Source organism: Nuphar pumila, chromosome 5 (assembly GCF_984573655.1).
Source record: "Nuphar pumila chromosome 5, dmNupPumi1.hap1.1, whole genome shotgun sequence".
Taxonomy (NCBI): Eukaryota; Viridiplantae; Streptophyta; class Magnoliopsida; order Nymphaeales; family Nymphaeaceae; genus Nuphar; species Nuphar pumila.
In genome coordinates, this window is record NC_143253.1 from 23549661 (window position 1) to 23565079 (window position 15419).

Below are 15419 nucleotides of genomic sequence, written 5' to 3' on the forward strand. Positions count from 1 at the left end.
ACCTTCATTTTTTCAAGAATTCAAGTGGTTTAGTAGCCTTGGTGCTCTTCGTTTATAATTTGTATTTAAAGATAGCGTAGAGGAATGTGAAGATCGAAGGAACATCAATTTATTGCTTCAGGAAGCATGCCATCAACCATCTTCATCTCCTTTTTTTTCTACATCTTTTTTTCTCTATTTCTCGACCTTATTTTCTCTTTGCTTCCACGACTGACAAGGAAGTTGTAACTGTTGTTCCCATCAAATTTGATGGGATCAACTACAACATGTGGGCCACCGCGGTGAAGAGAATCTTAGTTGAGAAATAATTGTGGCACATGGTTCCAGAGCCTGATGGTTCTACTCTGGAACCTCAACCTATTCTTACCAAGGTTGTCATGGGAGAAGATGATACAAGTAAAGAGGAGATCCTCGAAGGAAATGAGAGAGATAAAACTCTCTTGGATTGCAAAAATAGCTATAAGGCATGGGAAGTAGGCCATGCTAAAGTGGTCTCTCTCTTCATAGGAAGCATGTGTGAGGAGCCACGTCAAAATATCTTAGAATTTGAAAGAGTGGATGAGGCTTGGACTTTTATCAAGTGTATACCCAAAGAGATGCTGCTCATAAATGAGAAACAATTAATAAAATCCATAAGTGTACGCAAGGTGACAAAAGTGTGCGGGAATACTATGGATCTTTAAAAAGTCTTTGGGACCAAATGACTAAATTAGAGTCTATTTGGGAGACACCCAATGATGCTCGTCTAAAAAAAAATTCTTAGAAGATCAAAATTTCCAATTTATGGAAGGCCTTATACCCGAATTTGAACATGTAAGGGTTACTATCACTCATCATGAGAAAGATGAGCCTCCACCTCTCCATGAAGTATTGGTCGAAACGTGTATGGAGGAGCCAAAAGATAATGTGTTGGCAGTCTAAAGACCCGGAGCCAATAGCTATGCCTACAATCCTCCTTACTTTCCAAGACCCAATTTTGGGAGGCAATGTAATGATGAATGAAGGAATAAGATCATATGCCATAATTGTAGAAAACCAGGGCATATTAAGCCTTATTACCCTAAATTTAAAGGAAATGAAGAACGAAGAGAGGCATCATATGAAGATAAGAGTGAAACTAATGGAAATTCCAAATCCATTGGAACCATGTCGTTGTCCCAACTAGTGGAGGCCCTACAACAACTTCTCAAAGGTTCATCTTTTTCCATTAGGGGTGCCGCAATCTCCTCTTGTTCTTTTCCTGGTAAAATTTCTTGGCTCTTGGACTTTGGTGCTTCTTTCCATATGACCCCTTATAATTATTTACTTTTCGAATGTAAAAATAATTCAAGTAGATGTAATGTCTTCACCGTCGATGACTCGTCTCTTGACATAAAAGGGATTAGTAATTTTAAAAATTCTTCAAATTTTTTTATACCAAAAATTAGATTTGCCTCAAAACTCAATCTAAATATTCTTTTTGTTCCTCAAATAGCCGATCACGATTGTAAAAGCTCCTTTTTATCGGACCAATGTTTGGTGCAGGATCTCCAATCCGAGATGCAGATTGAGGAATGCCATAGAGAAAGAGATATCTACTACATGGGTCAATTGATAATCCTTAAAAATTCTTTTTGTTACAATGTACAAGATTTGGATATTATTTTGTGGCATCAATGGCTAGGTCATCCTAGCATATCTAAATTATCCAATGTACCTCATTTGAAAAAAAATTGTAATGAAAAATTTGATTGCCCTCGTACCATGTAATGAAAGAGGGAAAAACAATACAAGAATGTGCCTCTTATGGGCTTACAAGAACACAATAGCAAAAACACAAAGACCACTTATGGGTCAATACAAGAACATAAGCTACTTAGGGGCTAAGAACACAAGTAAAAAATGTAGGATTTTATTAGGAATCAAATTCTTGAGAAAACATGTTTACAAGAAGGGATTCAACCCCTTTACATAGACAAAGGAGGGCTCAAAGAGCCATTGGGAGCACTCCGAGCGACTCTTTGAGTCAAGGGCATTATAAAGACTATAATGCCCATAATAAAAAAAACAAAATACAAATGATGAAAATTTCTAAAGTGCCCTTAATGAGCACAACTTATTACATAATATAAAAAGACAAAAATACCCCTAATGGGTATTACCTATTACAATTATATATATATATATATATACACACACACACACAACTTTAACAGACATAAATACCCTATGCCTAGAAAAAGGCTACTTTCTTATGCCCTTAAACTTTTGAATTTATCACATGCAAAATAGTTTACTTAAGTTTTAGGAATTAGAATTGCTATATATAAGGAATTGTAAGTCCCTCAACTTGAGATTTATCCTGTACCCAAGAATTAAAATTCCTATGTATGAGAGGAAATAAAGTTCCCAAACATGGGAATCCCGATTCTCTTGACTGGGAATTAGGATCCCCATCAGACTTAGTTATCAACAGGGGCTCTGGTTGTCTGGTAGGAGCAGTCAGTGCATGTTACCTTGTGTTGGTACGGTCCAAGTTCAAAACCCAATGATACCATGTACAACAGGTGGGGGCTTGCCTATCAAAAAAAGTGCTAGTCGGAGCCTAGGAAGAAGACCCCTAAAAGGACTAGGTAGGGCCTAAGCGGGACAAAAAAAAACCAAAACATCAAGAAAAAAATATTACAATAAATAGTTAAATCAATAACATGTCGCGCGATTCATGAAATTGCATAATATTGAACATGCACCAAAACTTGGGGCACACCATCCGATTACTCTACACACACACACACACACACACACATATATATATATATATAGATAGATAGATAGAGAGAGAGAGAGAGGATTATCCTGCCCCTGTTTCGTTAGGTCACTGTTAGGACCCTTCCAAAATCACAGTTTTTAGATGCTTTATGCTCAATCTGAACCGTTAGATGTGTTTATGATTGTTGCTGAATGAAGAACATGTAATTGATTAAGCATCTTTATGCTCAGATGTATATTTTAAACAACAACAACAACAACAACAACTACGCCTTCATCCCAAAACAATTGGGGTCAGCGATATGAACCAAAAAAGACATTCATTTTGGGTCTTCCACATGAATCCTTTTCCTCCAATCATTTCTATCCAACGCCATGTCCTCGGTGAGGTTCAAAGCATTCATATCCTTTCCTATCATCTCCATCCAAGTCTTCCTAGGCCTACCCCGACCTCTTTTAACTAATATATTTTCCCATTTCTCCAACCTTCTAACTGGAGCATCATTAGGCCTTCGCCGAATATGTCCAAACCACCGTAAACGATTCTCTCGCATCTTATTTTCAATGGGTGCAACACCTACCTTCTTACGTATCTCTTCGTTCCGAATCTTATCTTTTATTGTATTTCCACACATCCATCTAAGCATCCGCATCTCAGCTACACTCATTTTTTGAATATGATGTCTCTTGGCAGCCCAACATTCCGTACCATATAGTAAAGCGGGTCTAATAGTCGTCCTATAAAACTTTCCCTTCAACCGCAATGGCATTCTACGATCGCACAGCACTCCAGTAGCACTTTTCCATTTCATCCACCCAACCTTTATCCTATGATTTACATCTCCATCAATTTCTCCATACTTTTGAATGATGGATCCCAAATATTTGAAATAATCATTCACCGGTATATCTTGCTCACCAAGCTTCACTACACTCCCATCACTACTTCGTTGCTTACTAAACCGACATTCCATATATTCAGTCTTACTCTTACTCAACTTAAAACCTCTAGCTTCCAATGTCTGTCTCCATAATTCTAACTTAGCATTAACCCCAGCTCTAGACTCATCAATCAAAACAATATCATCAGCAAACAACATACACCACGGTACATTTTCTTGAATTGATCTCGTAAGCTCATCCATCACTATTGCAAATAGGAAAGGGCTTAAAGCAGATCCTTGATGTAACCCAACCGTTATCGGGAAATTGGTTGTCACCCCTCCACAAGTGCGGACATTGGTTACTACTCCTTCATACATATCTTTAATTATACTAATGTACTTCATCATTGTCCACCAGAGAACGTCCCTAGGTACTCTATCGTATGCCTTCTCTAAATCAATAAAAACCATATGCAAATCTTTGTTCCTCTCTCTATATCTTTCAATAAGTTGTCTAAGAAGATGTATAGCTTCCATAGTTGATCTTCCAGGCATAAAACCAAATTGATTCTCCGATATCATAACAACCTTCCTCAACCTAGACTCAATCACCCTCTCCCAAAGTTTCATAGTATGACTCATGAGTTTTATACTACGATAGTTTGTGCAATCTTGAATATCACCCTTATTCTTATATAAAGGCACCAAAGTACTCTTCCTCCACTCATTAGGCATCTTATTTGTTCGCCAAATCAAGTTAAAAAGATTTGTCAACCATTCTAAACCTTTCTCTCCCAAGCATTTCCAAGCCTCGATAGGTATACCATCTGGGCCAACTGCCCTTCTTGATTTCATTTTCTTCAAAGCCTCTGCAATTTCTTTCTTTTGAATCTTGCGCATGAAGTCACGATTTATCTCATGAAAAGGAATGGAGAAGTCTCCAAGATCTTGAGCATGACTATCATTAAATAGCTTATCAAAATAATCTTTCCATCTCTCCTTAATCTCCTCATCTTTGACTAAAACCCTTTGCGTTTCATCTTTGATACATCTAACCATACCCAAATCCTTCGATTTCCTATCTCTCATCTTTGCAAGCCTATAAATATTCTTCTCGCCTTCTTTGGTATCCAACTTGTCATAAACCTCCTTATATACCTTAGCCCTCGCGTTTCGAACAACTTTTTTAGCTTCCTTCTTTGCTATCATATACTTCTCCAAATTCTCATTATCACGACTCTTACTTAGATTTCTATAACACTCTCTTTTAACCTTAATAGCTAATTTGACATCCTCGTTCCACCATGATGTATCCTTACCTAGTGGTGCACCGCCTTTAGACTCACCCAATACCTCCTTAGCTACTTTTCTCATACCACCCGCTATCTTATTCCACATTGATTCTGAATCCTCCTCGAGACACCAATCAACTTCCTTAACTACCTGCTCTACAAACATTCCTTGTTTAGCTCCTTTCAGTGCCCACCACTTAATTCTAGGATCTATCCTATGTCTATCCCTTTTGCAAGAGGTAAAAAAATCATTGGTTGATATCGTACTAAAATTTCATGATAAAATGTTCACATTTTTACATCAAATCAATTTGAAACACAGCTTGTTTCTCAATAAATAAATGTTGATGACTGAAAAAACAGATTTTATGTGTGTGTGCGTGACAAAGACACATGCATACATGTAAACAACAAAAATAAAAAAGAAGAAAAAAAGGGAGAAAAAGGAAGGAAAAAAAAGAAGTGGGTGGAGGGGCGAGAAGGGGAAGAAGGAAAAAAAAGAAGGGAAAAAAGAAAAAGAAAAAAAAGGGGGGAAAGGAAGAGGAAGAAGAAGAAGAAGAAGAAGAAGAAGAAGAAGAAGAAGAAGAAGAAGAAGAAGAAGGCTAAGGGGTGAAAGGAGGAGGAAAAAGAAAAAGAGAATATAAAAAAAAAGAAAAAATAAGAAGGTAAAAAAGAAAAGCAAAAGAAGAAGAAGAAAAGGAAAGAACAAAAAAGAAAGCTTTTGGGGTGAGAGGGAAAAAAAAAAGAATAAAAAATGAAAGGAGACAAAAATTAAAAAAATTGACAACCATATCCCTGCGGCCTACTTGGGGACAACCTAGGCAGACTAGGTCAAAAAAGCACAGCCCTATTGCCTAGACCCATAAGCTTAGACGGTGGCCCTGCACCTAGCTCGCCTAGGCAGCACTTAGGAGCCACTTTTGATAACTAAGCCATAAGATGAGAATTGAGATTCCCACGGTTCTCATGGCTATGAAGCACGATTCTGGACAATTTCTGTTTTCTGCTTCCTAGGAATTGTGATTCCCATTTACTAAGAGCACTTCTGGTTAGGGGTGGGCATTGGGCCGGCCCGGCCCGCTAATGGACAGGGCCATTGACCGGGCCGGGTTTTGGCCCAGTTCTTAACAGGATCGGGTTTGAAGAGAAGCCCATGGCCCGGCCCATTGGCCCAGGCCAATGTGAAGCGGGCCAGGTCCGACCCGGCCCGCCTTGACCCAATTTTAAAATGCATAAATGCTTGACTGAAATTATGGGTTAATGAGAGAATAGCAAGTTCCCATACCATTAACCTTGTGATATATGGCGTTGGCATTTCTTTGCGTCCATTAAAGTGGGGGAAGCTTAACAATCATAAAATCCTCTGGTTTTAAATTCCCTTGATCCTGCATCATTCCCGTTCTTTCTATTGTCAGTCAATTTTCTTAAGGCCTCTACTGTTTGAGATGGCCTGTATCCTAATTCACGTACGTTCTTCATCATGGTTACATATTTAGCAAAACATCCATGATCAAAACAGAGACAAAAGTTCATTCTGTCATTTGTGTTATAAACGCAGTTTGTTACAAAAGGATTTCTCATAGTTCAAAATTTTCTGCATATTAAAGCATGTGTAATGAGATTCACTATAAATTGCAGTTTCACACAATTATATTGAATCAGGTTGTCTAAGTGAATGTTTCATTCTTTAGGCATTTGTGTTTTGTTTTAGTTGTTTGAGCTTAAAACACACACATTCTCTTGACTCACTTTTGTGGCAAACTAGTTTCATTTCTCATTTTACTCTCATTTTGCTCTGCCACCTTTCTGCAGATTCTTGTTCTATTTATGTTTGTTATGAGATATTTATGATTACTTGTCTTGAATAAATCCTTTGGTTACTGTTGGTTGCAAGTTGTTGCTTGTAATGCTAAGTCTGTTTAACATATTTTAGTTCATCTTGGGGTAAAAACTATTCATGGGTCTTTGCTGATAAAACATGTGCATATTTTGTCACTATCCCGGGCTGTGCTTTATCATGGCTTAGTGATATTTACCACACCATGCATCTTGCAGGAGCCTCTTTGCCATTGGGAGTGGGTGTAAGAAACTCAATGTTCTCACTTTGAGCGACTGCTATTTCTTGAGTGATAAAAGTCTCGCTGCAATTGCCACTGGCTGTAGAGAACTTACGCATCTTGAAGTAAATGGTTGCCACAATATAGGAACTTCTGGACTTGAGGCTATTGGTAGATCTTGCAGGTATCTATTTTGTTCTGACCAGATGTAGTTTTCTGGCATTAGCATGGAGATGTTAAAACACTAACTGACATGATATTATTTGGTCTCTCTCTCTCTCTCTCTCTCTCTCTCTCTCTCTCTCTCGTGAGCACACACACGTGCTCGGGCATGCAAACACACACACACACACTCTCTCTCTATATGTACATGGGTATACACTATGGGCTCGTTGCAATTTAAAATTTTGGTTTTCTCAGAAAATCTTAGCATTTTTTTGAAAAAGAAAGATGATAAAATATGCCAAGATAAATTTGTTCTTTTGTTTGTTTTTTTTAAATTATGTCAATAAAATATGGGGAAAATTTATATTCTCACAAGGTCTAGCTTCTAGCACTATACAGTTGCACACACTTTAGGAAATTTTCGAATCAAACTGATATTGTTTTTCCTTTTCTTCTTGGGTATTTCCTATTATGTGATTTTTGAACTATAGCTTTTGTCATTGTTGGACTTGGTCTTCCATTTTTTCCTTTCTAGGAATATTTCATTCTTTTGCCCATGTTGAAATCATTGGGTCTGTTGGACACTTGATACTACTTCGGCCGTTCACCTATTTCCAATGCATTTTGGAATTTTCATTTGTTCAATCCTGAGTTGGTGGCCTAATTTGACTTTCCATCCAATATCTATGTAATTATTCACTTGATTTCTGGCTCGATTGTCTTGTGTTTTGACCAAGCATGACTAAGTAGAGTTTGCTGTATATTGTGATTTGAAGGTTTGTTTTTTCTAGCCATGGCCTTCATACAGCAAACTAGTGAAGAAGGGTTGAAATTTGAAAATTATCTTAATTCCTTAACTATGAATACCTTTAATTGAATGTTGATGGTGTCTAAGCAATGCAGTTGTGATATGTATGACGTAGGAGTGAAACTAGGATGAACATGGGTCGGGTATAGTCAGATATTCGATCTGAATCTGATTTGTTATTTCTGGATTCAGATCCTTAAAGTAAGATCCATAAGTGCATTTGGATCTTTAGGTCAGATCTAATTTGGCTTCAGTTCAAAATCTGATCCAATTACAATTTTTACGTGTAATGGGCATGTTTTTAATATATGTGCTCAGATCCAGTATTACCATATATATTTCATATGTGAATTCAATCCTAACTTATTGGATCTGGTTTGGGTCCAGATCAAATTTGGATCTACTTGTGTATTTTGGACTCAGATTCAAATCTGGCATGAACTGGCCTGTATCAAATCTGTTTTAACCCCTAAGTGAAACTGTTCACCTTGACTAAAGAAAATCACAACCGAGAAGATTTTTCTAGATTATAGTTCCCTAGTCATGTTCATATATAATTCACTTGAAATCACTACTTTATTCTCAAATAAATGTTTTTCTATATTCAATGCTTGTAAGAATCAGGTTGTCATTGATTGTTTGTGTAATAAAATTGTAGGGGACTATCGGAACTTGTTCTAATGTACTGCCAAAGGATTGGTGATGATGCACTTCTTGAGGTTGGACGAGGCTGTTCACTCTTGCAAGCTCTACATTTGGTGGATTGTTCAAGCATAGGGGATGCTGCAATATGCAATATTGCTCAGGGATGCAAGAACTTGAAGAAACTTCATGTTCGACGTTGTTATGAGGTTGTGTTTGCTGCATTGCTTTGTTTTCATCTCTTTTAAACATTGCCTTTAATTTTTGGCTTTGAATGTGTAGAATTTGTTGTTTTAGCCTATGGATTTTCTTAGTTAAGTTGATTTGGTGTATTTTGGAAGTATGAATTAGCATACATATAGACTTGATAATCTTAGCTTAAGTTGTATTTGGAGGATGCTTTGGATGCAACATGAAAATCATAATTAACTCATTTTAACAACCTCATTGCTTTGGCACAACTCAGCTTATGAAGGTGTTAAGCTGTAAATTTCTTGCATATGCCTGCAAATCAACTGATCGGATGGACACAAAGACTTGAGGCTACATTGTATGCATTCTTCAGAGAGCGGAGGAAGCAATCTGAGAGATGTGATCCCTATGGGGGAGATGGATTAGTCATTGAAGTTTGATAGCTTTTGAGCAGAGATTGACTTCCGTATTTGATAAAAAATAACATAGATATATACATGTTCAAGTCTTTTTCTAGGATAAAGGATGCTAGTTGTAACTGGTTATGGAATATGGAATTTCTGATCTGTATTGGAAAACTAACTTATTAATGGATCTAGTTGTCTGGAAGAGTGGATTTCAGGGAACTCCATTTCTCTAGGGCTTTTCAAGTAAGTGCATCCAATGTGCCAGAGAAAGCAATCAGGGCATGAGTTTCCCTTGCCGTGAAAATGCAGCTTATGTAATAATTATCTAGATAAGTATGTTCAAGACTTCAAGTTAGGGGAATCAACTAGTAAATGGAAGTTATACTTGGTGTTCACCATCAACACTAGGGATTGAAATCTCTGGTTCTGTTTAATTATTGATTTGAGTTTCTGAATGATATCAAAAGATCCATGACAAAAGTGAAAAATTAAAGGGTCTTTGGGGTAGGTTGTTCATTAGAAAGCATCTATGTACATAGCCAACTCAAACACTGTGTAGTATGTAAGTAGTTTTGTACTAACGGAAAACCAATACTGTTAGGTACTTTCAATTCAAGGTGTGAAGGGTGCGCCTTAGGGGCAAAGCCCATGGCTCGAGGCACAAGAAGTGCAGAGGCCTCTGAGCCATGCATCTCAGGTCCTGAAGTGCATGCCTTGCCCTGAGGTACGCAAGGTGTGCACTTCTGTTGCAGTCAAATGAGGGTGCTCAAACCCCTCAACTATTAAAACAAAAGCACTATGAGAAAATGGGGATGGGCATTGGTGCCCGTTTGTCCCTGCCCCTTTTTTCCTTTTTCTAAGAGACCAAGACGGCTCTTATCCCTGAGTTACGGGCTAGTCTTTGAGCAGCCAGCTGGACTGTGTGACAGCCACTGGAATCAGGTTTCTCTCTCTCTCTCTGAGCAAACGCTTCTAGGCTAAATATCATGATTGAAGGCGGTGTATCAAGTCTGTTGACAAAATAGGAACAATGTTAAATCCAGCTTGCTTTGGCACTGAGTTCGAAAGAGGATCTGAAGGCTGGTCAGCTATCATATTTAAGCAGCGAAGCAGATTAGCCTTGGTTCTTTACCATCATGGAATATGCTTGCAGAAGTTGCTTATAGATGTGGTGTTACTTCTAGTATTGTCATGGATAATTTTTTCACTTTGATAGTTTAATTATCGCACTACTTTTCTGCAAACCATGTTGAATGTTGCACGTTGTTGAGATAGAAAATTTCTTCAAACAGAAGAACAGGGAATAATTTCTTACTGGCCAACTTCAAGCTTTTGTCACTTGTTTCTAGTATTACCATGTAAAGTTTGTTTACTTTGATGCTATAACTTCCGCACCACCTTCTGCAAACTCTTTTTATAGTTGTATTCATGTTTATCTGGTTTGATTGGATTGTTCTGGATAGAGATGTGGAATTCTTTCTTACTAGCTAGCGTCAAGCTTTTAGCACATTTATACTTACCCCTCTCATCATGGAGGCTGTAGTGCTTTGCCTCCCCTCAAAACTTCTAAGAACCTTGTAAAAAGAGCGTACTTGGGAAAATCTGAAGTGTTCTGGTTCTTTTTAAGAAAATTCCCCTGGAAAATATTGGAATGTTTGAATTTCTAGGGTTGCATAGGCCCTAAGGGATGGTAAGATCAAAGTGTCAAAAAAAATGAGTATGTTATTCCTCTTGTAAGGTCTGGCTTGATTATGTCAAGTAGGAAGCTGATCATTGAAGGCTTTTTGCATCTTACATCAAAGGCACCTGACGGTGCTGCCACATGTGCAGGCAACTATTGTTTTCCTAGATGTCTTTTTAATTTTCATTATCCTCAAAATGTTATTTTATTTGAACAAGTGGTGGCACTTCAATGGCACCTTGATTTATAGATAAAGCTGGCATCAGTTTCTTTTTTTTCCTCAATAATTAGTAATGGGTTTATACAAATAAGCATGGGTTTAAAATAAGGTTTTTAAGAAATGCGGAGACTCAATTGGATAACTTTGGTTTCTTATAAAAAGGTGGAATTAAAGCAATTTCATGCAAGGAAAATAAGGGAAAGGGCATAAGGCATAATTTACTGAAATTATAAAAAATTAATGTTCTCTAAAGAAAAATTACTCAAATAAGAGGAAAGAGAGGAAAAGCAAGATAGAAAAAAATACTGTAATGAAGACAAACTATTGTAAAAAAGAAAGAACATTTGAAAAAAATATTCAAATCAAAGCAACAAATTTTGCAATAATATGGGATTTAATCCATAAGGACCAATATGATCGCAAGCAAATAACAATTGAGCCATCACTAACAAAGATCAATACGAGCATCCAATAAACAACAAAGGCCAAATAAGCAATTGAATGATACAATTCACTCATAAAACCAGAGGTCAATTAACTGTGAGTCAGAGCCAAAACAAGTGCCAAATAAACTTGACAATCTATATTGACAAAAAGATAGATATGCACACATAACTCACCCCAACAACTAACTCTGGCTCCACAACACCGAGGTTCACACATAACTCACCTCAAAAAGGCCAAGCAAATAATAATGGATGTATCGAATAAAAGAGTGATGGACTAAGCCATATAACGAGGCAAATAGGAAATTCTTGAAAGACACATTCCAAGGAACAAGAACAAATTTGACAAAAATTTCAAATCAAGTGAAATAACAAGAGTTTGAATCCTCAGATAAGTTTAGTAAAAACATGCAATAAATACAATCATATGACAAGATAAAATGTCCACCAATGAGAGTCTTCAACAAGAATGTCCAATAGATACAAAATGGACAAGAACAAAAGTGAACCACAAACACAAGGAAGGCTCTAAAAAAAATACAAATTTTATTAATACTAAGTATGCAAGAAAAACCTAATACTTAAATCTCATGTGAGGTAACATGATGTATGTAAGATGATGTTCCATGAGTCCAAGAAATATCAGAATCACAAGGCACAAACCATTCAAGTGCAATAAAAACACCTCCCAAGAGGCAAGAATACAAGCCATAAAGGGGCACAACCACAAGGGCCACTAAAGGGCCAAGGGAATAAAAGTAAAACAAGCATAAAGAAAAAGCATTATAATATCCAAAGCACAGTGTGATCGTATAAATCTAATGCTTGGCAAGATACAATATTACAAATCTAACCAAGGTAAGGATATGAATATTTATTTATAACGAGAGCATATCGAAATCTTCTAAAGTGTGCATGCATGGGAAAATTCTTTATAATAATATATATTATCAAATGAGACTATAAAGAAGTTTACACAAAAGATAATTTAAAAGTATGCAACCCTAAAAACGAAAGAACATGAATTTGAAGTCATACATAGACATGATTTGACATTTATAACCATGAAGTGTTCAAATAAAGCATCTAAGTGTCAAGAACACAAACTCAAAACACACTAGATCACATACTTACATATTAAATAAAGAGATTTATAAAAGCACACACATGCATAAATATTATTTCACAAGATAATATAAGCCTTATGAAAATATTTTAATAAATTAGCACAAATATAAATGCAATTTAAATCTAACAATAATTTTGAAAAGAAAACAATTTAAAGATTTTAACAAATAACCCCATATACCCAAGGGAATTCAAAAATCCCAATCATTTGCTAATAAACACTCATAAAACAAAGGAGATTTCAAAAACGTTTTAAGAAATAACAAAATAATTTTTCAAATATAAGAAAAATAAGTGTTTTTCTCATGCATAATGCATGAGATAGACAATACAAATAACTAAAAGATTTAAGATACATACGGAGTCAAGATCTTCCTTGAATCCAAGCCATACATCCATCATTATTTCTTCATGAGGCATGAATCTGAACCAAGGAATCCTAAAAGCCCAAAGAGACATAATACCAAGAAAAATTTCTTAGCTCTGATACCATGTAATGAAATAAGCAGAAAACAAAAGTACAATGTGCACAAGCACAAATATAAATTCACTAAGGGATAATACAAAGGCACTAAGACGCTACACAAGCACAAAGTGCATACAATGGCTACAAAGTTCCCAAATGTGCACAAGTACAAGTCCTCAAAGGGACAACAAATAGTCCAATCAATGGAAAATACATAAGATTACAAGAGACATTAATGGACACATGAAAAAGAACAAAAAACATAAAATAATAATCTTTTATTGATGTTGAGTTATTAGGAAAAACATTACTAACAAATGAGGGTGAGATCCCCTTTTGTTAGCTGCTGGGGAGCTCCCAACGACTCTTATGGCCTTTTACCAAAGTCCTCTTAGCCTATTACAAAAAGATAAAACCATTAAAAATAAAAGAAAAGAATAGAAAGACTAATGTGCCACTAATGGGCACAACCTATTACAAAAGATGAAAATACCCCTAGAGTGTATTAACTATTACAACATTATTAATAATATATATATATATACAACTTAACACAAGATATCTATTCTTCCTTTCAGCCACTTCATTTTGTTCGGGAGTGTAGGGACAACATTTTTGATGATTTATAACTCTCCTGCTAGAACTTTTCAAATATACAACTGACATATTCACCACAAGAGTTAGTTCGAAGTGTCTTAATCTTAGCTGCCAACTGATTCTCAATCATAATACAAAAGATCTTAACAATCTCAACAAGTTTACTTTTATTTTTCATAAAATATAACCAAGTAAATCTTGTACAATCATCTATGAAAGTAACAAAATATGATGATCATCCTTTTGACAAGACCGACTGTTACGTACCTAGGCATACGAGGTAGGTCTGGGTTCAAGGGTAGGTCTAGGTAGGTTGGCTAGGTTAGAAACATGGTCAGGTTCAGTTTGAATTCTGACAGGTTTGGAAAAAAAGTTCAGTATACCCAAATTGCAGCAAGATAAAATGTTGAAAATTTAGGGAGAGGTTTAGGACAAGTGGAAGTAGGTCCTTTTAAAATATCAAGGCCAAACTCCACTTGGTTCGGGATTTATTAGCTCAGAATCAGATTGCAGGAAACTGGGTTCAGACTGGGTCTGGACTGTGTTTTGGGTTCGGTAGGGTTCAATAGAAAATTTGGTTATCTTCTACTGCCTTGGGATCTAAGGCTGATTTTTGGAGTGTTGGTGAGGGACATGTGTGAACACCTATGGTTAAAATCTTAACCCTAGATCAGGTCGAGTTAGGGATATATTACTCAGGGAAGTGGGGTCAAATTTTGCAGTTCACAGCAAGCAAAATATGTTGGGTTTCTTGGAATTGGTTTGGGTCAAATGGGTGTATATGTGGGTTTGGGTTACGGTGAGGGTTGGTTTGACTTATTGGGACCTAGTAGACACTCTTGGGGAGTTCTACTATAGAACTGCAGGTTAAGGGGGTCGTCCAGGCGTAGATTTGGTGCAACAAGGGTTTGGTCTCCACCAAACTCGAGTCCACCGTCCACACTTGGCTTGGGCCAAGGTACCAGGTTTCAGATCTTGATGCAACACAGAATGTAGAAAGAGAGAGACGTGAGAGAGGGCCCAGAGGCAAGGGGAGGAAGAGAATAAGCCTAGGGGCTTAAAGAGAGATAGAGAGAGAGAAAGATATAAGACCCTAGAGAAGGGAATGACTAGAGAGAGAGCGAGCAGGAAAGACGTATTTGAGAGAGGGAGTGATAAGAGACAACTTCCATGTTCAATTTCTATTCCTTTTCAAAGGGGGTAAAAGCCTATATATAGGCCAATGAGAGCTATTCAAGTTACCAATCTGAAATAAATAAAAAGCTAATTCAAGAAATGACCAAGGAGACTAAAAACTAGAATTGATTATCAGCTACTAGGACTCAAGCTAATTCTAGATAACACCCAATTGACTTAAGCTATTATTAGATAAAACCTTCTTGACTTGGCCAAAATTAGCCAAGCCTCCTTCTTCCACTTTAGGGTCTTCAAGTCAATCCACATATCCTCTAAGTTGCAAAAATAAGGGAAGACACCCCCTACAAGTGCCCCCCACAAGGGCCAGCTGGTCCAAAGATGGATCTTGGGTAATGGGATGATCCGGGTTCGAATCTGGATATTGTGGCGATGGGCCCGATTGGGCCTTGCTCGATGGATTTATATACAGTTCCAGAATGATCTGTATCACCGACGAAGGACCCTACACATGAGAATGTACATGATCAAAAGGACTTTTAGACTCCCTAT

The 15419-nt window shown here is 36.9% G+C and overlaps 1 protein-coding gene across 3 annotated transcripts in view; it reads left to right on the top strand.

The window, feature by feature from the left end:
• Window positions 1-15419, top strand: part of LOC149837124 (uncharacterized) — a 72899-nt gene that overhangs the window by 44923 nt on the left and 12557 nt on the right. For 2 of the 3 annotated variants that reach the window (XM_090005836.1, XM_090005834.1), the window contains exons 4-5: window positions 6980-7165; window positions 8613-8805. In XM_090005836.1, coding sequence (XP_089861962.1) covers window positions 6980-7165; window positions 8613-8805 — 379 coding nt within the window. The remainder of the gene's footprint in view (window positions 1-6979; window positions 7166-8612; window positions 8806-15419) is intronic. The other variant, XM_090005835.1, reaches the window with a different exon arrangement.